This window comes from Vigna unguiculata, chromosome 10 (assembly GCF_037176805.1).
Source record: "Vigna unguiculata cultivar grain cowpea cultivar isolate G323 ecotype 2 chromosome 10, ASM3717680v1, whole genome shotgun sequence".
Lineage (NCBI taxonomy): Eukaryota > Viridiplantae > Streptophyta > Magnoliopsida > Fabales > Fabaceae > Vigna > Vigna unguiculata.
In genome coordinates, this window is record NC_140801.1 from 37,091,948 (window position 1) to 37,119,588 (window position 27,641).

The 27,641-nt window shown below is 32.1% G+C and overlaps 1 protein-coding gene across 1 annotated transcript; it reads left to right on the forward strand.

Annotated features, from left to right (window-relative positions):
• Positions 1–21,607: 21,607 nt before the first annotated feature.
• On the forward strand, positions 21,608–27,081 carry TBL35 (TRICHOME BIREFRINGENCE-LIKE 35). The gene is made up of 7 exons (XM_028050088.2): positions 21,608–21,820; positions 21,944–22,233; positions 22,331–22,610; positions 23,607–23,778; positions 23,977–24,173; positions 24,262–24,414; positions 26,521–27,081. Exons 2-7 carry the CDS (start codon positions 22,023–22,025, stop codon positions 26,849–26,851), a joined length of 1,344 nt encoding a protein of 447 aa, XP_027905889.2. The 5' UTR covers positions 21,608–21,820; positions 21,944–22,022; the 3' UTR covers positions 26,852–27,081.
• Positions 27,082–27,641: the final 560 nt, after the last annotated feature.

Consider the following 27,641-nt stretch of genomic DNA (forward strand, 5'->3'; position numbering starts at 1 on the left):
AAAATTGAATTTTATAATTTTTAAAGCGGAAAAAACAAGTCAAAATTTTATTTAGTAGTTTATTATATATAATAAAATAAAGATAATGCTAAAAATTAAATATATATATATATATATATATATATAATAAAAAATAATTTAATATAATTAATTATATATGTTAAAATTAATTTTGATTTGACTTAGAAAAAAAAGTAAAATAAAAAATAATATAAGTATAAATAAATAACTTAAAAAATAAACAAATATATAATTTGATTCTAGGTTCTGTAATACAGTTAAAGTAAAAAATTGTTATCATACATGCATTCTTAAAAGATAGAAAAAGATAGAAGAAAAATATAAACGAGATCGTTTTTGGTACATATTTATTTTTCAATTTCATCCTTTAAATAAAGGTTTTTTTAATTAAATTATTATTTTATTAATTTTATTTTTAAGTAATTATTTTTTAAAATTTAATCATTCTTTTGATTTGAGCATATTTTTAGACTTAACCATTATTAATCATAAAATTATCTACGAAATAAATAAAAATTATTTATAATAAAATTATAAAAATTACTAATACTTAATTTTATAATTATAATAATAATAATAATAATAATTTTTATCATCATAAAAAAATAACACATACACTTCTCACTCATCATTATTATAATATTAATATTGTAACAACCTAATTGTGATTATATTATTTATAAACATGTATTAGACATTTTATATTAAATTTCAACACGCAGTTATATATATACTTTTGGTAGTTATATAGAAGATTAATTCTTTTGGTAGTGTTATGTGTATATACTTATTTTCTTTTACATAAGTTCTCTCTTGTTTTGCATAAGTTCTCTCTGATATATTTTATTTTAATTACAAAATTAAAATAAACTATATCAGAGAGAACTTATGCAAAACAAGAGAGAACTTATGCAAAACAAAATAAGTATATACACATAACACTACCAAAAGAATTAATCTTCTATATAACAACCATCATATTATTGAGCTCCATTACTACCTGCATCATTATATGCTTACACATATCAAACGATCATAGTATAAGAAAAATAGACAATAACAAGAAGAAGGTAAGCTAATGAATTTTATAACATAAACTACGAATAAATATGGCTCAAGAAATATTACCAATCCAAGTGTTTTATGTAGCATATATTTTCGTTTAATAAAAATTAATAGACATATAGCTTATTATAGATTCAATTTTTAGAATACTTATGCATCGAGTTGAATACTCATGAGGTCTTACACCTATAATGTAACCTCGTATGAATTATAGTAACTACTCAGGCTCCTTTTGGCCAAAATATCAAATTCCTCACGATAAGATTAGTTCCCTATAGCCTAGCCATAAATGTGTTCTTTCACACTAAATCATGTCATAACTAGGAACGTGTTTCAACTCTCATCACATAAACTACATTCTTTATATGAATCTATGAGTTTAGTAGAGTTAGGATGACTTGACTCTCTAGACTTCTAACCGATGTAAACACTACACTAACATGACATTCCTCCTTGGGAATAATCATATTCATACAATTCACACAATATTCTTATACCATTTATTCCCTTATTTCAACATATTTTAATAATTTGAAACCATAACCATTCAACTATCATTTTAACCACCATTAAAATTTCACAACTTTCAGCACCAAGTGTGAATCAAACCATCACCGATTAGCTCAACAAATTCCTTTTTCACTGAGTGCATACCCATCGAGGTATACTCGCTTAGCAAAAAAGTGACTAGCCCAACTACTGAGGCCTTGGGACAAAAAGTCATGGAAATTCACCCAGCGAGACAAGACTTACTTAGCGACCCACATCTCCCCTCCTTCTATGATATTTTCTAAAATTGTTCTCACTCATCGACCATTTCACTTGCCCAACGACTCAAACCCTATAAGCTTGTTTATTCAAGCTTTTACAGCGATTGAAAATGTTTGTAGCTCTTTATGAATTTATTTTTTCACTCTCACTTAGTGAGGGTTTGGCTTTCCAAACGAGTCTGCATCAAAATCATAAATAAAATAGGTGTATGAGTTTGCTCAATTAGCTGTAATTGATATTTTTATCCATTTTATATGTCAAAATTAATACCAAATCAGGACCTAATTTTCCAAACTTATATGCAAATTCTCAAATATTTCACAATCAGACATCAATGCAGCTCATACTATATGTTTTACAAACACTTCATAATACAATTTCACAATACAACTTCACTCTATAGGGTTCATCACAAGTTAATTTCAACCAAGAAAAAATCACAACCAAATAATCATACTATCTCATTATGGAACAACATACGAATCGAAACTGTACATTTAAAATGTCTTTCTTAGTCAAGAAGGGGGGTTGAATTGATTGAGTACTTAAAAATTGTTTAATTAAAACTTGTAAAAATCCGTTCTATTTGAATTCAATTGAACAAAAATTTAGAGGTTTATAGTTGCAGGACCATACATTTTAATCGATTGAAAAATAGAAACAATAGACTAATTAGTTCATATAGTATAATTCAACAAATTGAAATATAAAATCAACCACTAATATTGTGGGAAATTCTGCAGAAACATGAAAAACACCAAAATCACTCAAATAACATGCTTTATCATACAAGATTGATTTCAATTAATATACCAAACTTAGTTATATCACTAGATTACATAAAAGCACATGTAAACCTTACAAAGATTGATTTAATGAGTTTTCTTGAGATTTATAAGAGGAACAAGATAAGGGAGAGATGATCACACAATGATTTTTATACTAGTTCACTCAATATATGGGCTACATCTAGTTTATTAGGACAATCTGAGCTTGATCATGCACTATATCAAAAGAATTACAAAATCCATCAAAGATTACACTTTTGAATATAACAAAGCACCAAGATTCTTGAATCCCACAAGAACCTTAACCCCTACATTGCAAGATCCCACTTGTAGACATGGAATCACCTAAAAGCACAAGAAAACCAAACATGAGTGGTGGCTCTCCCTAGCGAACGAAAAATGAATTCTTCAATGCTTCAACATAAGCAAAACTTTGCTCGGAGATCCAAAGATTTTCAATCACGAGTTGCACATTGTGTAATCTAGAGAAAAAGAGAGTTTTCCAAGTTCGTTTCACTATTTTCGCACTCAAATATGAATTTTTACTCCACTCTCTAAATAACCAGCTAATATAACTTGGTCACAAGTGAATTCAACAGGTTGATTTATCCATATAATCTGTTGATTTCATTTCACTTAAATGAAATCAATCGATTGTATAACAATTTAATTGATTGAATACATTCAAACCAAAACTATATACAACAAGCCTTTTAACTTGTTAAAACCCTTTTTAACATATTGAAAAGAACAAACACAAGACAAAAATACATCTATATTATGTCATATAATCTATAAATTGAGTCTAATCTTCAAGCTTTGTGATCTTCATGTCAATTCTAGATTCAACAAACCTTTAGCTTAATCACCAACAAATCACTTTAATTATTTATTAAGACTTCATCATTCACAATACCCTTGATAGTAATTAGGATCAATATCCTGATAGTAATTAGAATCAATATCCCTGATATTATGTTGTGATTTGATTCTTGTAATGTGTTGCTATATATCATAACCAATTTTTTCCTTATTTTGTTCATTGTAATTAAGGCTAGGATTACTTTTGTATTGCAATGTGTGTATATAGACACAATCTGTCATATGAAAACAAGAAAAAATTGTTACACTTCCCTTTCTTTTCCATTACCATGGCACACTGACGAGAAAATTCATCTACATAATTAGCTTCCAAGTATTCCTTGGCTCTTATTTTATCTTGAGTTGATATATATGTTATGAAAGGTATATCATTGAATGTAATATACAATGATATTGATTGAATATCCTAGTTATGATGTGTTTTTATTCCATTTAATGTGTGTATAAGTTTTCATCTTTGCTTTGTAACGGTCCCATCAAACCCAAACCCCGTACCATTTTTGTACTTCCACCTATCTTCATATTCTCCATTTTGGATTCACTTACAGAATCATCATGTTCATCACCCTTACCCTACATTGTATCTATAATACTTACTGTACCTCTATTCTACATTGCACACACCATACATTAATTGTTATCTTTTTGTTTTGTTTGGCCTTTATTTATTTTTACTCATTGCACTTGTATGTTTCACTGCACATACTTTCACACTTGTTAGTTTCTATTTTACCCTTCTCTTAATTAGTTTTCAATTTTTTTCACAAATATCATTGTTTCTTAAAAAAAAAGAATTATGAATTTAAAAATTCAAAAACAAAAAATAACTTTTAAAAAATAGAAAATGTAGGAAAATGACAATTGAAAAAATATATTCTCTTAAATTGTACCACTTTTTTTAAAAAAATAATAAAAAATGAAAAAATATTTTTCTCTTTCACTTTTTTGTCTTTGTCTGACTACTCTCGTCATGTGACACAAATTTTCAAGTAATTAAAAAATATAACAAAAATGTAAAAAGGGTTTTCAAAATGAAAAATAAAATAAAATCATTTTCCAAATAGTTTTTTCATAAAGAACTATGTAACCCTAATTGCACATTGTAAATAAGGATACATAGGAGCGAGATACATCCTTATCAGGCCCTAAAATACAAAAAAAAAATTATTTCCTTTCAAAAAATGTTTTCTTGTTTTTTGGAAAAAATTAAATATTTTGAAAACCACATATTTTTGCACTTTTAATTAAAGGTATCATCTTATAACAAACATTGTACGAACACCATTGCAATATGTAACCGACTCCCGGACCAAAAATCTGATTTGATTGACCATGATTTATCTTTTCGGTTTTTCCGAAGTTTTCCAAAATAAATTATGGTGGCGACTCCAAACTCTCTATTTTTAAAATACCTTCTTTTTTTTGTTTTTCATTCTATCGCGATTTTGGTTGCAGCAAGATGATAATAATAGTATTACTATTTTTACTATTTTTAAAAAATGAACATTCTAATTATATCACATAATAAATATTTTTCTTTAAATAACCACTCTCATACATCAAATACAACAACTTGTAAATTATTAAACCATTAGTGATAAAAAAAGAACGAGACAAAGACACCATGGGAACAAATGTTCAATGTATTTTTAACAAGTGTTTATGCAATTATTCTAAAAAATAAAACTAAGATAGAGATTTAAAATAAACATGTAATGATGTTTGTCTCAAACTATGTTTTTCTATATATACCCAACTAAGGTTCTTCTATCTTAATGATATGGTTTGACTCAAACCTAGCCAAAAGACTAGAAAATCAAATTCAGTATTAAACAAAGTGCAAAAAAGTGTGTAGGAATATGGTAACTTTTGAAATAATCTTGTTGATAAGCATGTGGAAAACATTTACAAGTGCCATGTTATAGAGTTGACATCATTGTCCCTCTTGCAACATCATGCTTCAAAACTTCAGCCTTACCACTGATGTAGAAGTACATGTATACTTGTCATAATGCAAATATCAAATCAAATAGTCAAATAAAAAAGCACAACAAACTTCAACCCAATACCAAGCACTATAAAAAAATATTATATTTCTCTATTTCGAGTTTTGCTAATTCCTTTGCCTTCTCTTGCTTAACAATAACCTCCTTCTTTTTCATGGTTTTTTCTAATAGTCTCTTGCTAAGGTCATTCAACTGTTCAAAGCAATAAAGGATGTTAATCCACTTGAGAATACCAACAAAGATTTTAGTTGCAGGCATATAGAAGGTGTATTCATCTTCCAATTGTTGTAATAAGGCAATGTATTTTTATTGATGTTAAAGAAAAGAAAGAGAACCTAACAAAGAAACAACTTCGGTATATAGGGTGTAAGGGTCCCATTAAATTGTTGTACTTGTAGTAGAATTTTTTTTAGCAATATGAGAATAAATGTTACCTTTTAGGATCCTTTTAGTTTTTTATTGTGAGATACTGCATGAAGTCCTTGGACATGTCTTAGCTCAATTCTCAACCTTTCCAGCTCATGGTTCAATTTTGCCTAATAAAATAAAGGACCACAAAGAAAGTTCACTTGCAAATTGGAGTTATCTCTAACCAGAATTTGCTAAAGCAATATTTGTTTGACAAGCAACATGAAGTTTTCTATTGAAGGATTGCATATTAATTCTAATTGTGCATAACATATTTGTAGTTTTGCATTTGCATGAAAAATCAGAATCTAGTGAAGATAATTGTGTTATTGGAGACTTGTCAAATATAGGGTACCATGAAAATAAGAAAAGGTACGAATATTTTTTTCCTCCAATGTTAAATCATGACAAGAGTATACATATCTCTACCTTTTCCAAGAAGGTACCATAACCTTATGTATGAGATGGAAATAAGTACCATTTGATCAAGCCAGATGATAGAAATTTCAATTACTTAGCTATTAAGGGATGGAAGTGTAGGTAGTCACACATCCTTTAAAAAATTTTGATCATACATCCAAGATCTAGTATCTAAAATAAAGCTTTTGCATCCAAAGACTCAACTTAAGGCATGATCAATGTTTGAGTTTTTGGTATAACTGGTAGAAGTATTTTCTCTCCTATGATCTAAAATGAATAGTGTTGGTTAAACTTTGTGCTTAGAAGGGAACTATTTATACATGAAAGAGTTGAAATTGTTGTGTTGCTAGGTAAGACAAGTGTAAACCAACATGTGATGAAATTGAGGCAAACACAAGCTAGAATTTCCATGAAGAGGTGAACATATCTTTGAAACGAATAAAACATGATAATGTCAATTATCAAAATACCCCAAATTTTAAACTTGTTCATGTCCTTATGAAATCTTAAAACTATAAAGTAATAAAAACTCAAGTCAACCCATCAGACTAACGCAAGAGCAAATGACATCTCAAATCAATCATAGTCATTCAACAAAAGAGAATTTCACTTGTAGCTTTAAAACTAAAGATATAATGCCATTATTTTGTTTAATCACTTCAATCCTTAAAATAGTATAAGAGACAATAAACAGATTCTTGAATAAAAAATTAGTGTTTCACTCAGCACATAAGTGTTTATAAATGAGCACTCATAATGAGCATGTTATAAAATCATTTCATCAACTTTGGCCCATCATCTAATTTACACAATGCACACCTTTGGTTAGATCAAAAGATCTTTCAAAGGTTGTAATGAGGCTTAGCTAGAAGAAATATATTTTTTTGGAATTCAAAAACACTATTAAGCTGAAGAGAACAACTAAATGCAAATAATTGATGGTATCTTGGTATTCCCTACAAAATAATTTTCCCTAAAATTTTCATATACTTCTCATAACACTACCCCATTTTATCACATGAGATTTGTTGTCTTTTTTCTTCTTTCTCTTTTCTTTTTCATAGGGTAGGATTTTTACAAAATCATATCCCGAACTTATTCAATCTAATATCCTAATAGGGTGCTTATACCCTACTCCAAATTGATATGATCTCATACCTTTATTTTACTCAACATATACATATTCTCTTTGGCTAAGTTGCACACAAAATATATTTTTTTAAAGGCTAAGGGTAAAAGAATGAAATAATTAGGCTTAAAAAGGGTAATAACATATAATTAACATATATCAAGGTTGACTATTTGGCTAAGTAGCTTAAACATATCAAACACATGCCCTTATCCTTTATAACCAATTATGTGATTATATTAACAAGAATCAGGCAAAAATCAATTTCATGGAAATAATTGCTTTCTTTACAACTCTCTACTCTCAAGCTCAGAACACTCATATTCTTTCAACACTCAAATGCTTTCATATCCAAATATCCAAAAATCTGGTCATACTCTCACGCTAAACAAGGACTGACTATATATAAACATATTAAATTATCTCACAATCAATGTATGCCATAAGTTATCTCAACTATATGCACAATTATGAGACAAGAAAATCATTGCTCAAATATATTCTAACTTAGTTGACCATCCAAACATTCAATTATATACTTTGAGGACATGATTAGAACAAGTTTAGAGAGAATTTAATAATTAAATATGTTCAGACACAAATTAAAAATACTAGGTTGCCGCTAGCAAGTGCTTGTTTAATGTCTTTTAGCTCGATGGTTGATATTCATTATGATTTTTTTTTCTTTTTGGTGGGTTGCTTGTTGAACCAATACCATATGCTTTTTTGTGTCTTATCTTCATTTTCATTAATACCTTGCACTCACAAGAACACAAAAGATACTTGAACAAACAAATTATCCCAATTTTTATATAAAAATATAGTAACACTGAAACAAAGAAAAAAATTGAAAAACATATGCACAACCAAACCATAATTCTAATATGCAGAATGATTAAACATATTTATGAAATAACCTCAGTCAGATGTCTCTTGTTGCAAAATTACTTAGTACTCTCATTTTGGATGAATATTACATTCCATGTTTCTAAGATTAGACACGTAGATGTCTCTTGTAATGCCTATCTAAGTCTGACGTACCCTACCAAATCTCTTGGATTGAGCATGAATCAATAATAGCATTCAGAACCAAAACAGTAAAGGCAAAACACACAATCCCATTTATGGTGAATTGCAATATTTGTTTGATTTGATTAGTTAGGCTGCTGAAATCCCATGTCTAGAATCTTCCAACGGCTAGATCATGCTCTAAGGCATACCTCGAGACAAACATTAAGCACAAACCAAATCAATGGAAATCATAAACATTTACAGATCAACTGCATAAAAGAAAACACAAAAAAAATATAACACATAAGAAAGTCTAAAAGAGATACAAATGCCCAAATTGCCTTGTGTTTGAACACAAGTCCACAACAACGAAATCAAAAACTTGTTATAGGACTGGCAAGTGTACCAAATCGTATAAGTAATAAAGTGGAAAGTCCAAGTATCATTTCCCAAGGGACTTGTGAAACACTTGGCCACTCTTGCAATTTATAACTTAATTAGACAACAAAGTTAACAAAAACAAAAATATTTTTTTTTTTGTATTTTTATATTTTTATCAAACATATGGTATGCAACAATATATGATAAAGGCTTCACTAAGATTGGATTTCATAATCCAATTCAACGTAAAAACACCAAAAAATATTCTTCTAATTCATACTCTAGCATTCACACCTTATGTAACAAGCCCTAATGTCTTAGCAACAAGTCTAAACTTGAATAATAAAAACTCCACTGTCTTAACAATTTTTATTATAAGTTCACATTAATGATCAAAATTTTGATTTTATGAATGACCAATGAGCTACTCTATGTCTAGATGCACAATCAATTATTTGTCTACGCTAGTTTAGATTCTAATATCATGTCTAATATTATGTTGTTAAAACAAGAATAGAACACAAGAGTAATGGAAAATAATTATATTGAATAGTAAAATTCACAAAGAGTTAATAATAAATTACACCCAACCCCATGAATAAGGGAGTTAGCTACTCTTTAACATTCTGAATACTAGAATAATGATGAAGATGAATGCCTCCTTCAACCTTCAGAATGTGTCTCTACCTTCTTTCCCTCTCTCCCCCAAAGGGATTTTTCCTCGAAAGGGGTTTCTTCTCTGCTTGAAGGTGTCAACACCCCATTTTGTCTAGAAAATTAACTTAGAAAATAATTAAAAAAATTATTACAAAAAAAAATGAACAGAATTGGATGTAGATATATATTCCTATTCTTACTTTTGTTTTATTTTAACTTTAATTTTATCTTGCTTTACTTTACTTTTATTTTATCTTGTTTTATTTTTATTTTATTTTATTTTGATTTTTACTTTATCTTATCTTATCTTATTTTTATTCTATTTTTAATTTTCATCTTATTTTATTTTCACGCCATTTTGTTTTATTCTCTTAAAAAATAGATAAAAATGTATAAAAGAAATGAAAAAAATGAAAGTCCATTGGCTTGGCCTGTTATCCCTTTCCTCATTCATGCAAAGAAAAATGTTCATCTTCATACGTTGCCCTACTCTTGGGGTCTTGGCATGAAAAGGGAAATTTTGGGCATGTGTATCATGACTGCACCCATGGCAGTCATAACAACATTAATGGGGTGATAGAAGACCAGTCGACATCGTGCTTTGGGCAGCTCACACGGTAGGAGAAAGAATTTGTAGTTTCAAAATACAATTCATAATACACAACAATAGAGGAAAAGGAAACATATGAAGGTGGCCAACCAGAGCAAAATGGGAAGAAGTAATATTGAGACAAGTCCATCGGCACAAGCACAAGGAGGCTATAAGAGGTAAACACCATTTAATTCTTGAATATTTGGATGAATGTGAAATTGTTTGGTCTTTGAATGAATGTTGTCGTGTTGTGTTATGCTTACCATGCTTTATTTGTTGCTTATTCATGATAATGTGCAAGTTATTGTTGTTGCTTGAGTGTTTGAAAACATAATCCATGGTCACCTTCATTAATATATGATCATCACATTTCTCACACATTCCTTTGTCCAACACCAATGCTTTCACCATTCAAGCCCCACTTGAACCCCCACAGCCACGAATTTCTTCCATCTATCCGTGCCATCTTTATACTTCATCTTTCCAGCCAATGAGCACCTCCAAATAAGCCATTCCATACTTCCTCTTCTTTGACAATAATCATCTCCAGAACCACTACCATGCACCATCTCCATCCTTCATGGGCAACACACACATAACAAAGTTTCAACACCCCCATTTGCTACCCATCAAATATCCCTTACACATGCAACCCTTTCCATCTTCATTACGCTCATCACAACATCATACTTTCTTCTATCCTTCATCCATCTCATCTTCATTTCCCTCAATTCCACAATCCACGAATACACCTTCTCCATTTTTTCTCCTCCTAAACTCCATCGCCAACTCACGTCCTACACCATTATCGATCACACCTACATTCATCTCCTCAAACCTTCTTCCAATCAAACCACCATAATCCATCATCTTTCAATTTCACTCCACTCCATTATTCCTACTCCTTTTGTTATCACTTTCACATCCACATGCATAAAAACCATAAAAAATAGGGGCCCAAAACCAGAATCCACACACGACCACAATTAGCACCCATTCAAAAAACCAGAAAGAATAGGGCACTAGTGGCAACATTGAATTGTGGTTGCGGCGATAACCCTAACATGGTCATGGCGGAGACTCCAATTTCGATCACCAACGTCGTCACTAAGAGTGGCTCTGTTCAGTCTTGGAGAGCTCCCGAAGGAGAGGAGAAGTCACGCCCCCTGTTCGCACCAGTGGCGCTAGCGATATTGTCGACGACAACGACAAGGTCGACGACGACTTTGAGGCGATGGAGTGAAGCCTAGATAGAGGCTGTTGGACAGTGACAAAGTAAAGGGTTCTTGTGTTGAGAGAGGGTTCGCCTCTTGATTGATGAAAAGTTAGGGTTTAGGTTCAGGTTCCACAAACATATCTCACATTGGGCTGATCAAGCATCTCAACCCACCTCTTATTTGTGCACCTCCTATATTTTTATCCTGCACCCCCATATGTGGATTGTGCTAATTGTCTCAAATTGCTACATACACCGCATGTCTTACTTTTGGGCTAAAAAATCATTTACTTCATACATCCTTATAATTTCTAACCCCACACCACATGTTTTGTATTGGTCTTGTTTTGGGCCTAATTGCGTTTATTCACTGCCCCCCTTTGTTCATTGCACACACCCCACCTCATTTTATTTCCTACGCCTAAATTTCACTACACACATCTCCATTGACTACTTTCTGCACCACATGTTTACTATCTTGCACACCTATTGTTTTTATTTTCTTTTTTGTTTACTTTTTGTATTGGACTTCTATTTTAATTTTTTTAAAATACTTTTCAGACTTTCACCTTACTTTCTTTTTAATAACTCACTTTCTCTCACACTAAACTTTTGTTTTCATAATATAAAAATCTAAAAATTATAAAATGAAAAAAATGCTTTTCTCTTTCTCTTTTGGTGTTTGTCTGGTCACTTGCGTCGTGTGACACTAATTTTCAAATAATTCATAAAATACCAAAAAGTATAAAATTTCAAAAATATAAGAATATCAACATTTTCAAACAAATGACTTCTTAAGAACTACGTCATCCTTGATTCTCCATTGCAAGATATGTAGGAGCAAGGTTAGTCCTTGTTAGGTTCACCTTGAAAAATTCAAATCATTTTCCAAATAGTCTTTTGAAATAATCTTTCTTAAAGAAGTACGTAACCTTGATTTCTCATTTTGGATGAGAATACGTAGGACCAAGGTCAATCATTGTCGGACCCAAAAGACCAAAAAATATTTTTGTTTCTTTCTTGTATCATTGCTTATTATTTTCGGGGAAAGTTAATGTTTTGAAAACCACATCAACTTCGCATGTTTAATTAAAGGTGTCGTCCTCGGGCGGGTGTTGTAGCGTGCTAACACCTTCCCTATGTGTATTCGACTCTCGAACCCAAATATTTGGTTTTTCATAGATTTGCTTTATCTTCATGGTTTTCCATAGTTTTTCATAATAAACTATGGTGACGATAGAAGGATTATTGTTTTTTACCGTTGCCAAGCCCCTTATATATAGATTTTTCGAATTGGATTGACCTTGTAGCTTTATGCTTGATTTTGTAATTGAATATCCTAAATACATATCTTTTAATCTTCGTAGATTCCATATCTTTGATACATCCTTCAAATATTTTGTTTTGTAATTAAAGTAACCAACTTGTTAGATAATTGATTTTGTTGATATATTCTTTTAATATTCAGTAATCTCCAATGATTTTGTTGATAATCTTCTTAAATCTCTAAGATTTCCACTTTTCTACAAAATATAAACTAAATATTATCTTTTCCAAATTTATTAAATAAAAATTGAACTATCTATAAAGATAATTAATAATAAAATAACAATAAAAGATAAAAATAAATAAAAAATAAAACACGGTAGTGTCAATTATCACAAGCACCCCATAATGTGTTACCTTTATTTGCAATGTGAGTGAGTAATGTGAACATTACATATCACTGTAAAACATATTGGCATAGTTTAAGTATATATGATTTCTTATTATATTTCCTTATTTCTAATAACCCAAATGAGTTTCACTAGAAATTTTGATTTGAAGAATAATTTGAGTGTCTACCATTTAAAGGAGTACATATGAGCAAGTGCTTATATGTGTACTAACAATATTGCAACACAAGAATGTTAAATTGGTAAATTTAAGGCATTGGATATGTACTTATGCTGAAATGATGATAACAATTTATGAATTTAAATATGATGTCAATGCTTATTTATGGTTTACAAATTTCTAAGCCATAGTTTTGCAGAAATTACTAGTAGTAGTCCTATTTGAGAGGTGGAAGTGTAGTTAGAAGAGTTGTTAAAAGACAAACTAGTTTCACTAGCATCATCTATAATGCTTCCATCAATCGACATGTATGACTATTGTATGGATAATTTTCCCTTTGAAATAGCGTAAATTGTACAAAATCTTGGAGTGCTTATTGATATTATCATAGATATACCCTTATGTTTATTGAAAACAATACATTACTAAAGGGGAAATAATCAGATAAAGACTACATGTGGAACTTGGGAACATTGATAACCCATTGAAGGCATAGGTAACTCCTATGTCTGTTGAATCAAATCAAGATGGAATTGCCTTTTCACCAAAGTGCTGAACAAGGGTGATGTCTTTGTCTTCCCAATTAGTCTCGTTCACTTCCAACTCAACATCGGATATGGCAATGCGGTTTCTATTGTCGGTCTTAGCAGTCAAAGTTTAGGAACTATTATAGTTGCAAATGCTTTGTTTAAAGTTGTTCAACCTATTTTTGGTGAGGTTCTCACCAGAGCTCTTCAAGTGGATAAAAAAGTACTTGAAGATCTTTAGAAGAAATCGTGGTACGATAAGGACTAGTTTCGGAACATGGTCCATCATTTTTTATTCTACAATTATAATGAATTTCATGTTTCTATCACCGCATGCACTAGACCTCCTAATAATTAATAATATAATAAATACAATGCATCTTGTAGTTTGATTTCGTTTATTCCATGTTCAACACCCTTACCCCATTTTCAGATAGAGACTACAAGATAGTTGGTTGAAATGAAACATTATGTACTCAACACTAATACAAACTATAAAATATTCCAGGCTCATTATTAAATTCTGTTTAAAAATCCATAAATAACCGCGCTCTAAATGTTCATATATTGATAACCAACTATGCAGTGATATAAGAGAATGAAGTTAGGTATCTTCATATTTAAAAAGAAAAAAATAAAGTATATTTTTTTATGAGCCAACAAATAGTAATTAATGATAAAAGAAATGGTCCTTCTAAATCCCAATATCCAATTTAAGGACTCATGGGTGATTAGATTATGATACAAACTTGGGAATTATAAAGTGTCCAAATCCTACACTAATTAATATGTGATGCTTGGTGGATTATTGAAGTGTTTAATTATCTCCCATTAATAGTTATCTTGCGAAGTGTTTGAGTAATGATCATTTGTTTGTAGAACTATTTTATTGAACTATGCCACTAGATGAATATCCAACAACAAGTTTGGTGATAGAACCCTTAGCCACTTCTGCTGCTATTGCAATATTCACATCATCTGATTCAATCACCACAACATCTATGTGCATATGTGTTAGATATGGAATGGTGATTTAAGCCAAGAAAGGGGGGGGGGGTTGAATTGATTGTTTAAAACTTTTTCGAAAGCTTAAAACCTCTTTTGATTTAAGGGTTAATTATGTTTTTCGTCCCCTAACTATTAGTGTTTTTTGGTTTTAGTCCCCCATCTAACGATTGATCCATTTCAGTCCCTGACCTTTTAAATTGCATGGAATTGGTCCCCGATTTTAAACTCCGTTAGGTTGAATTGACACCTGGCTAACGGATGGCCACGTAAGAATCCCGTTTAAGGCTTTCTCTTCATTTACAATATTATGCATGTTTGGGGGTATGTTATGAAACCCTAAAATTGGATAAATTTGAGAAACTGCGGATTGCACGCAAAGGATTGGAAATCGCATCGAACGTGTGTGGGTGTGGGGAGAATAACGGATTGCACCCTAAAACAGTGATGAATAGCGGAACCAAAGGATTGGATTGTACGCAGAGGAGTAGTGGTTTGAAAATATGGCAAAGTTGTGCCTTCTCTTCAGAAATCGCATCGAAAGTGTGTGGGTGTGGGGAGAAATTGTTGCTTCTAAAGGCAAGTACTGTGAAGAACAAAGGCAGATTATTTTGGAGGTGTAGGAATTGGGCTGTAAGTGAGAAATTCCTTAATTTATTTTTGAGCTTCATTTGGTTTTCTTTGTAATCGTTTCCTTTTCTGTGCAGTCGAATTCCAATTGTAATTATTTTGAATGGGTTAATGAGTCAGAATCAACGTTTGAAGGGAAAGACTCTGAACTTGAATCGAGCGGAGGAAAAACTGTTGAAGAAGACAAAGTTTGTTGCTTAGAAAAGGAGGAAAAGGACAAAGTGATAATGGAGTTGATAAAGAAAAATGACAAGCTGAAGAAGAAATTGCAACAAGAGAAGAACATTGGAAAATTTCTTCAACTTTTATTCGTTTTGTCGTGGGTTGCAACTGTTGTTGTGGTTATTATGGTGTTGTTGAAGGTTAATTGTAATTAGGAATGTATTAGGTATTTGTAGCAGTGATTAGGAATTTATTAAAATTGGTGGTTAATGTTGTGTTAGGTATGTTTGGTGTATTAAACTTGGAATGTATTAAGCTTGGTGGTTATAATATCAGAATATTACTCCAATTTGTCATGCGTGATGTTATTTGACACTATGACAGTGGGTTTTACCAATTTCTGTTTGCTCAATTTTCCTGTTTTCCTGATTAAAAGAATATGAAAGTATGAAACGGTGTCCCCAATTTTCTCCAACTTCGTGTTTTACCAATTCTCATAGTATGACAAATAAATTTGGAATGAATAAACAGTAGTCCTACGCGTTTCATTGATCAATAATGGCAGACAAGTGGTCCAAAACAACAAGGACAGTGTTTGCTTTGATTGAATACAATAATGCAAAAAGTGGTCCAAAGCAGGCATGTGGTCCATAACTTTAACTACAATATTCAAATAGCACTTCTCCAAAACAAAATACTGGTCCACTATCACTATGCCCAACGTTATAGCTGTCTTGATTAATTACAGATGCGTTTAAAAAAGGAAGAAAAAGTTGGAATCTTCATTCATTTTCACGTGGGTTGTGCACAAGTTGTACTACTACTAGCTTGAGACCCTAATGCTTGTGCTGCCCTGCTCCTTGGCTGTGTTCTTGGTGCTCTTTCACCTTCATTCACGTTTGCAGCAACTATGGGTGTGGATGTCCTTCTACTGCAGCTTTGGTTTGATGGTCCAGCAACGTTGGTAGCTGCAGTGGCAGTTGGAGTGCGTTGTGTGTTTCCCTGTCCATTCAGTATGTTTTTAAATTTCAGATCTATAATTTCCAAAACAGAAATCAATAAGAAGTAAAGATCATTACTCAATTACCTTTCTGAATCTCATCCCCTTTCTACAGCTTCTGATATTATGTCCTATTTGTTTGCATCTACTGCACTTCATGATCAGATTCTTCTTTGAAAGTTTTGAATGACTCACATTTTCATCTGCTTCCCTTCTTCTAAGTTTTTTTGGCCTGCCAGGTGGTGTTTTGTATATGGGTGGGAACAATTCAGGTTCATTGCTTCTGGGCCATAGTTGTTGTCCATTTATAGGGGTGATTTTTGGGCTATAGCAAGCATGATAAGCTTGTCTTTTGTAGCATGGATGCACGTATGTCTCAGGATTTTCTATCTTATAGTTAATAGCAGCCACAACATGTCTACAAGGGATACCTACCAAATCCCATCAACATCAACCTCAACCTCAACCACTTCAGGTGCCTCATCCACTACAGCTGCATCAGGAACCACATCTTGTTCACCCCCCACTTTTGGCTGACCGAATTCTTCATCCAATTCAGGACCAGTAATAAAATGCACCACTTCGGCCTGACAAGGAATGTGTTGAACATATATATCCACCTTTTCGTTCCTTTCCTCTGCATACTTAGCCAAAGCTAATGCCTCCTTATCATCACTCAACAATCTTAGATTATTTAACAGCTTCTCTTTGGAACCCTTCCACCATAGTTTAACATCGCCAGCGTATTTAAAATCCTTCACGATGCCTAATGCTTCAAAGAAAGACCAAAAATCTGGATCGATCCCTTTGACAACGTGGATTTCACCGCCAACATATTTCAATCCCCTATTCCTTTCAAACCTACCCATATGATGAAATGCCACCGCAAACCCCATTTGCAACCCCACATTTCAAATAAAGCACAAACCCAACAAAAACAACAACAATCGAACTTTAATAACAGCAAAACCAGAGTAAATCGAACAATGAACGAAACAAAATTTGTAAACAATACAACTTAACTTACCTCAGTTCACCAATGTTGATTTCGTCGTACAAATATCACCAGAAAACCACTTCGATTTCGCTCTGTCAATGAAGTTTCTGTATCCTTCGCTGAGTGCAACCCACTTCGACTTCGTCGTTCACCACCTCAAGTTTAGGGTTTTTAGCAAAAACCCCTTTCTAATTTCAAATGTAATGCTTACTTTCCCAAAATGTTAGCTGAAAACATTACTAACTTAACCATACTTCTTTAATTAGTTAACACGTGACTGAAAACATTACTACTATAACAACACTTCTTTAATTAATTAACACATGAGCTGAAAGCATTATTACAGTATAACCAAAACGTGCATAATATTGTAACTGAAGAGAAAGCCTTAAACGGGATTCTTACGTGGCCATCCGTTAGCCAGGTGTCAATTCAACCTAACGGAGTTTAAAATCGGGGACCAATTCCATGCTATTTAAAAGGTCAGGGACTGAAATGGATCAATCGTTAGATGGGGGACTAAAACCAAAAAACACTAATAGTTGGGGGACGAAAAACATAATTAACCCTTGATTTAATCAAATAGACCACAAAATTCGAATACAAAAGCTACAGAACAATAACTTTCAGTTGGTCAAAAAATAAAACAACAAATTATGCAGAATTCGCAAATTTAACTCAAACAACAAAATTTTACACACAAGAATTGTTCCAAACAATATTTCTAACATGTATGCATTATCATATTACACAGAAACACATTCAAATTCAACAAAAAATGATTTACTTGGTTTTCTTGAGTTTTTAAAGTGAAAGAGATGAAGGGAAGAGAGTGGCACAAATGTTTTTATATTGGTTCACTCAATCACATAGCTACATCCAGTTTATTAGGACAACTTGAGCCTGGTTTTTACTATATTCAAAAGTTTTACAAATCATACACCAAGATTACACTTTTGAACAAAGAAACACACCAAGATTTTTGACTCACAAAAATCTAGCCAACAACCTGCAAGAATAAATCTCACATACCTGGAATCACACTAGGTAAACAACTAGAGGCACAAGAAATACAAAATCTGATGGTGGCTCTCCTTAGCCAACCATATACGAGTTTTTCAAGCTTCCACAAAGCCAAAATGCCTCCAAGATCTTCAATCTTCACCTTGCAGTTGTGTAATTTAGAGAGAGAGAGTTCTCTAGTGATGAATACCATGTTTTCGCGCTCAAAAACTCATAATCGTGTCTCTGCTCTCGAAAGCACAACTTATATAGTCTGGTCTTAAGTTAAATCAATTGGTTAAATTTTTCGTACAATCCGTTGATTTCACTTGACTTAAGTGTTAGTCAATTGAAAAATAATTCAACTGATTGAATACATTCATACTAGAAACTATATACAAAAAGCCTTTTAACTTGTTAAAATCCATTTTAACATATTAAAAAGGACAAACTAAGACTAACAAGACATCTAACCTATGTCATATAGCCTACCAACATGATATAACATGTAAGCATTCCATTTAACACATCATTTACAAATTTAGCACAATAGAAACATAATCTTCTAGTGGATCTTCATTAATCTTTATCAAACACATGTGATCTTCATGCACTTAATTTTATCAAATCTTTGCACCAAGCTTGCTTGTGCCAACAATATGCACCAATAGTATCATAATACAAAATCCATATTGCATCAATTATTCTAATTAATTTGTATGATCTATCACATATGACCTTTCTTTTCTCAGATGATGTCTTGAAAAGTTGCAACATTTGGTTTGTGCGCCACTCCACTTTCTCAAACAACATGCATTATCATACAAGATTGATTTTAATTGATATATTAAACTTAGTTGCACCACCAGATTACATTAAAACACACAAAAACCTTACAAAGATTGATTAGACAAGTTTTCTTGAAGATTAACACTGTGTTCGTTTGAAGGTGAGTAGATTTGTGAGCGAAGATAATAGGCAGCCTGCCGTGTTCGTTTGGAGAAATGCATGCAGAAGTGAGAGCGAAGAAACGAGAGATAGACGAATTTTGGTGTCTCGCCTATTATGCGCGGATATGAGGGGAATTGCTGTAGCTTTTACATTTTTACCCTTCATATCTGCATCACGTGCCATGCATTCTGAGGGCTAAATGGTAATTTAATTATTACTTTTACTAAAACATATTTTTTAATCTATCACATCAATCAAATCTTTCTCAAACTCTCACAAACTTTACTTCCAAATTCACTCACCATCACTTCTAAATCCCTTAAAAAAAACAACACAAATTTCACTCTTAAATCAATTCAAACCCTTCCACTCACTCTCTCTCGATCACTCTCCTTCAAGTGAACACAGCCTAAATGATGAATAAGGTAAGGGAAAGAGAATCATACAATGGTTTTTATATTGGTTCACTCAAATATGAGTTACATCCAGTTTATCAGGACAACTTGAGCTTGATAATGCACTATATAAAAAAAATTACACAATCCATTAAAGATTACACTTATGAATATAATAAAACCACCAAGATTCTTGAATCCCACAAGAAGCTCAACCCTTGCACAACAAGATCCCACTTGCAAACCTGGAATCACACCAAGAAATAACCAAAATCACACCAGGAAACAACCAGAAGCACAAGAGCAACCAAACCTTGGTGGTGGATCTCCTTAACAAACCAAAACATGAGCTGCATACTTTGTAATTGAAAGAGAGAGTTTCCAAAAATGGTTTCATTGTTTTCACATTCAAAAATTACAAAAGTTACTCCAGTCTTTGAAAAACCAACTAATATAGCCGGATCATTAGTGAATTCAATAGGTTGATTTGTTTGTACAATTTGTTAATTTCGCTTGACTTAAGTGAAATCAGCTAATTGCATAACAATTCAACTGATTGAATGCATTCATACCAGAACTATATGCAGCAAGACTTTTAACATGTTAAAACCCTTTTTAACATATTTAAAAGGACAGACACAAGAGAAAAGAAATCTACATTATGTTATACAATCTACGAATTGAGTCCAATATTCAAGTTTTGTGATCTTCACATCAAATTTTAGATTCAATACACTCTAAGTTTGATCAACAACAAATTACTTCAATTCTTCATTAATACTTCATCAATCATACATGATCTCAAATACTAGTTTCATCAAATTCATGCACAAAGGTCATTTGTGCTAACATAATCTATACTTCGCTATACTAGTCTATATATATATATATATATATATATATATATATATATATATATATATATATATATGTGTGTGTATAATTTCATAAACTTGTTTAGTGGAGATTTGATGATATCCTTTGATGAACTTGTTTAATGAAAAAATATTTTCTGTTGAGAATTTACAAAATTAAACACTTAAGATGAAAAGTGTGACATTCTCAAGTAAAAAAAATTAATAAATGAATAAAAATATTAAAAAAAACATAAATAAATTAAATGTGTATTGTTAAACAATGTAATTCATATCCCGTTTGAATAAAATTTCACAAACTAAAAATAAAAAATTATAACTAAGATTGTAACGAGGAAAAAAAATACTTTTGAAATTAAAATAAATTTAATAAATATCAAAGATCTAGAAGAAAAAAAATTATATGAACCAATAAAACTATTTCATATATATATATATATATATATATAATATTTAAAATATATTTAATTTAAAATATCGAGTATTACTCATATTTATATTTTTTATATCAAAATATAAAACAAATCTAGATAATATATGAAAACAAATTTATTTATGATCCAGTAGTATAATATAAAATAGGTTCTTTTAAGTTACGTTATATAAGATATTTTTGCATATAATTTAATTACACATTCACAAATTTTTACGATAATAGTTATAAAATATACAATCAAGCTTTTTTTTTTAATAGATTAGTAATAATAAATTTCTTACATTAAACCGCTCTTAATTTTGTTTCTTACAACATGGCAACTACATCTACAGCTAAATTTTTACCTGAAAAGATATGAACCAGTTAAAATGTCCCTTTTTTCTATTAAAGCAAAAACAAGAATAATTCTTTCTTTTAAATCTGGCGTGTCATTGATCATAATAACTAGATGGAGGTAGAATTGAGGGAACATAAGATAGTGAGAATATGATCAATGCAGTAAAACGGTGTAACGATGATTCTACATTTACCAATAATAATTCTACAAATGTTGACTAGAAAAGAATAGTAATAAACTCTTCCATCTTGCACCGAATAGGTTGCAAATGCAACACTAGGACACGCAGCACCAAAGTTCAAATCAAAGCTTCTGATTCGGTCATTCTGAGCACTGACTAGTCTTTATTACACACTTCTTCGTGAATCTGAAGCTGTTTTCTTTTATTGTTCATGACCAGTCTTTTATCTTTTATGTGATGTATTTGCCTTTTCATGTTTCAGGCAGAGCCAGGATTTGGTTTCTTTATAGAGGAAAATCAAAATTCAAGATCAAAATCAAGCACAACCCACCAACACCACCATGCAGAGGTGGAAGTGGAACAGGAAGAAACCCCCCATTTTCCCTTTGCTTGTGCTTGTATTGCTGTTCTTCATAGCCTTCTCAACCCTCCACAGTGAGCACACCATACAACGAATCCATGAAATCCCAGATCATGTTCTTAACCACCAAGAGGTTTCTTCAGCCACCTTTGTCGAACCCAACCTCTCTGGTCACCTCAAGCAAGCTCCAGGTATGGCATTTCTCTTCACTGCTTGCTTTGTGCTTCATTGGAAGCTTAAAGCTTTGTGCTTTCTCTGACTTGTTGAAATGGGGTTGTTGAATTTTAGAGGTTTTGGATAGATTCAGTAGATGCAACTCTACTGTTGAGTATAGTGGCAAGAAAATTGCTTGGCGTGGTGATTCTTGGCAGTCTGGTCGCCGGAGAGTGAGGCCGGAAAGTTGTGATGTTTTTTCAGGCAAATGGGTGTTTGATAATGTTTCGCATCCACTGTACAATGAGTCAGATTGCCCTTACATGTCTGACCAATTGGCCTGTCACAAGCATGGAAGGTCTGATTTGGGTTACCAGTATTGGAGATGGCAACCACATAACTGCAATTTGAAGAGGTGGTTCTCTCTCTGAGCTTTGTGTTTGTGGTTTTTAGCTGAATCACCATGGTCTAATTATTGCTTTGGACTTGGAGCTTGTTTGGTGGAAATTTCGAAAAAAGGAAAAGCAAAAAATAAATCAGTTTCTCCATAGCTTGTGCATAATTAAAATCAGATTTTGGAAAAGCTAAAAGGAATTTTTTTTTTTTAACAAATTAGCATATGTATAACTTCATCTTAGCTTATGGAAAAACTATTTTATTTTTCTTCTTACTTTTTTTCTCCTATACTTATGAAGAAGTTTCTCCAAACAGGCACTTAGTGGTGACATGAGTTGGAATGATCCAATTCAATGGCTTGAACGTTGTCAGTATTTTGTGGAAGTGATGTATGACCAAGATTGAGTTTAGTAAAGGTCCAAGTACAATATCATTTGCTGAGTTGTTTGTTAGGTAGGAACCAAGAATTGAAAGGAGAAAGAAGAGATAACTTTTTTATTAAATAGAATGAAAAGAACAAGAAATAGGAGATCAGTGTCTCTCTCCAAGAGCTTCACAAAATATGTCATTAATGCTCAATCTACAGAACGAACATCCTTCCCCTCTCCTATCTTTCTTCCCCTATTTATATCTAACTACTAACTAACTAACCTAACGTAACGTAACGTATTAATAGTCTATCTTAATTAATTTCTCCTTCTCCTTATATCCTAACATTGTTCCTGTGGTTAGTTGAAATTTTTTATTTTTTTCTGGTGCATAATGTAGCATTAGCTGTGGGTTGTGTAAGTGTTTAACTATTGGGTTAAAGATGTTTAAGCCCTACAAATTAGGAATGTTCTTCTTTAGTCGCTAATATGTCACTGTTATTGGAAACACCAATGTGGGATCAAGGGAACTGCAAGCGTACATTTTTTCTATATATAGGAACTAGAAACATATTTAATCTTTTAGTTATTTCTGTGATAGGGTAGGTTCCTTCTGATAAGATTCACTGAATTCTTGTATGAAACAGGTGGAATGTGAAAGAAATGTGGGAGAAGTTGAGAGATAAAAGGCTAATGTTTGTTGGAGATTCACTAAATAGAGGGCAATGGATATCAATGGTATGTTTGTTACAATCTGTAATTCCTGCTGATAAGAGATCAATGTCACCAAATGCCCATCTCACCATTTTCAGAGCAGAGGTAAGAAACCAATACTGGAAACATGTTTATGATGTTATAAATGTAGTCCTCCATAATATGTGTCTTTTTCCATCATTTAACTGAATTTCTTTATACACATTGCTTGCTCCAAGACTTGGGTTGATGGGGTCTAGTTCACAAGTGCCATTGTCTTGGGTCTCATTTCCAGCACACCGCTATTTTTGTGCTAATTTTCAGGATTATAATGCAACTGTGGAGTTTCTCTGGGCTCCCCTGCTTGTTGAATCTAATTCTGATGACCCAGTAAATCACAGACTAGATGAACGCATAATTCGTCCTGATACAGTTCTTAGACACGCATCACTGTGGGAAAATGCTGATATTCTTGTTTTTAACACATACTTATGGTGGAGACAAGGCCCAGTTAAGCTATTGTCTGTATCAATTCATTAATGTGCAAGTTGTTATTTAAGGGAATTTTTTTTTCTCCGTTCTAATGTATTGTATTTTCTTCTATTGCAGATGGACAGCTGAAGAAAATGGATCTTGTGAAGAATTGGATGGGCGAGGAGCCATGGAGTTGGCCATGGGAGCTTGGGCTGAATGGGTATCTTCAAAAGTTGATCCCCTGAAGAAGCGTGTCTTTTTTGTGACCATGTCTCCAACACATCTCTGGTGAGAAACCAAGCTATATTTTGTATTATCAAATACTGAAGGAAACATTTATACTATATGCATGTAGAGCAGAAACCAATTTTTGGTGGCTGGGCTAGATTAACTTTGTTGTGCATTCTTAGAACTTATAGCAGAATTATATTGATGGTTATCATTCATCTTAACCGTGTTTCATTGGATAATCCAATGCAAATTCTGTGGTTTAGAACTTACCTGTTATAGAATTTTTAATTCCTTTGTTTCTAGTCCCCCCACTTCAGTTCTGTTAGATAAGCATGTAAAAGGACTTAGAATTTCTAGTTTGAATTTTGACTTTCTTTGAAATCATCTAATACGATTCTGTTCTGTCAATATATTTAGGTTTTAGAGAGTCTAACTCAATTGGTTATAGAGTGTTTGGAAGTTGTCGTAAACTTCATGTTACCTATTCTAGGTTGTTAAACATGAGTTTGTGGATCTTCCACAAAGCTGACTTGTATAGTTGATTCTTAAACTCTGAACTGTAAACTCTTACGAAATAGAAAAATTAATATTATTAGAAGACTTACTAATGACATGTAGGCAAAACAAAATGCTATTAACACAACAATACTTCAAAATTTCCACATCATAATAAAGCTAAATAGCAAATTCCACTAATGAAGTGTTGATTATATATTAATACAATATTAGATCAAACTACTCCAGTGATCAAATTATATATAAATTCATAAAAATGTAAGTCACAGTAGGATCTTGTGTACTAAACTACTTTCTAGGATAAGGGCATCTAAAGTATAACAGCTTAGATAGTCTTATAGAGCTTGTTGCTTATCAGAAGCATCTATTGGATTAAAGCGTCTAGCAGGGACTTTTCTTATCTGCTTATGTACTAGCAATCTGGCTTACTGCATAACTGTTTACATTCAGTTGTTAGAAGTACATCTCATGAGTCTTTCTAACTAATTCTTAACAGTCTTGTAACGCTCTTTTTAAGAGCATCTACCTCCCTAGTAAAGAAAAGAATTTCTCGACATAGTAAATGAGATAATTTATTCTCAAACAAGCTTAGAAGCCGACTGAGTAATTTATTTAAGATGGTGAATGATTAGTTCACCTTTATGAGGATGAACAAGTTTGATGAGGTAGACTTTTAACGATCAAGTTATTGATGTTTGACCTTTTATGATAAAATTTTATTGTTATGATCTGTATTAATTCTATTTTGGATGTGTTTGAACACAAGACTTTACTTCGCCAAGTATATAAAAAATCTTTGCAATGATGAGCAAAGACTTGTTCTCATTTTCTTTTATCAATTGACGTACGTTCTTATTTCAACAAGTCATTTTCTCCGTCTTTTTCCAATTCTTCTTATGGTGGTAGCCCCCTAGTTATCAAAGGAGATAATGCGTGTTGTTCCCAATTTTTGTCATAAGTGACACTACTTCTCAAGAGGTTGTAGAATTGATAGGGTTGAGTAGGTTGAGAGAGATAGATCTGTTTTTGTTTCTAAGTACTCATGGGAATTCGGTTAAGTTGATTCCTACGCCTCTTAAGTATACCTCAAGGAAATATATTGAGGAGTTCCTCAAATTGTTTAGTGCATGTGATAGTGATGTTGTTGGGCTCGTTATGGTCGAAGTGTGTTCTGCCGAGAATGAAGTGTACAAAAAATTTCCTTTATGGCGTATATTTTACCTTGTATGAGTGCTTTTCCAAAGAATATCATCTTGACAGTGATAATAATGTCCAACGGAGGATCACCTGCGAGAGACTCTATGTTACAGAAGTCAATAAGAGTTTTAGAATAATTAGAATGATAACAATATAACAGTGAAGAAAATGTGGTGAACTGGTCCAACAGTTATTAGGTTCCTATATGGGATCTTCCATAGACACTGAAAAACAAAAACGAATTGGCTTTTGCTGAAGTCATTAGTTTATGAAAATTAATGTGAACTGAAAATACTTTTATTCGTTATTAAAGGTGTATAATAATATTGTTTTGTTATCTCGATCCAAAGGTTGATATTTTCTCATTTATATCGCTACACCTTTGTATACCATCACAACAATAATTGATGAAATCCAAAAATCAATGAATTGAACACTATTATCATTCAGGAGCCGAGAGTGGAAACCAGAAAGTGAAGGAAACTGCTATGGGGAGAAGGAGCCTATTTACAATGAGGGCTATTGGGGAAGTGGTTCAGATTTGCCTACAATGAGCACTGTGGAGAAGATCCTAAGCAATTTGAGTTCAAAAGTTTCTGTCATCAACATCACTCAACTATCAGAGTATAGAAAGGATGGTCATCCTTCTATTTTTCGCAAATTTTGGGAGCCCCTTAGGCCTCAACAGTTGTCAAATCCCTCATCATACTCTGATTGCATACATTGGTGCTTGCCTGGGGTACCTGATGTGTGGAATGAATTGCTATTCCATTTTTTATAGATGTTGTTACAATATTCAATTTTCTTCATTGAATATAGCAGCCAATATCTGCATTTTGACTGGTAAAAGCTGTTTCTACTTGTTGTTTACACGCCAGGGTAGACTTCTTTTGACAAGTAAATGCTGAAATTTAGAGGCCTCAATGCTGATGTGCACCTTAAGGGACATAAAACTGAGGTAGTTATATGTTTTGATTTCTTTTGAATGTGATTTATTCATTCTCTCTCTCATCTCCTTCTACATGAAGTGATTTTTTCAGTGTGATTAACTATTATATTTATACTTGTTATATATCCTATGCATGCTTTTGTTAGCTTATAAAAACATCAGGGTTATGGCATGTTTAGCAGCATCTCTAAGAATATACTTGTCAGTATAAATTCTGGTGACGTTAAAAGCATTTCTGTGGTGGAAGAAGCTAGAAATGTATGGTATATTGGCTTATAATAGATGAAACGGAATTTCTGAAGTGAAATAAATACTAACTGAAACTCAAATAGTTCATTTTTTCCTTAGTTCAGATTTTATTTTCTTCTAATTCTTTAATTTTTATCCACTCAACCATATACATCGTAAATGTAAAGCAAATAAAGCTTTCAGAAGTTGATCTGTCTACCTACATGGACTCCTTAATTTTATCAAAGTATCAATGTGTATACTGTTGATGATATTTATAGGATTTATAAATGAAAAAAATTCAGTATGAAACTATCGACATCAGATAATTCCCAAAGGAAAAACAAGTTTTTCTTGAATGTCTGTCACTAAAAGTTGAACATGCTGACAAAAG

Bases quoted from the DNA above. Each gene is read 5' to 3' on its own strand.
- TBL35 (XM_028050088.2), top strand. From the start codon at position 22,023: ATGCAGAGGTGGAAGTGGAACAGGAAGAAACCCCCCATTTTCCCTTTG. The intron at 22,611-23,606 runs GTGGTTCTCTCT...TGTATGAAACAG, and splicing joins CATAACTGCAATTTGAAGAG to GTGGAATGTGAAAGAAATGT. The intron at 24,174-24,261 runs GTCTGTATCAAT...CTTCTATTGCAG, and splicing joins CAAGGCCCAGTTAAGCTATT to ATGGACAGCTGAAGAAAATG.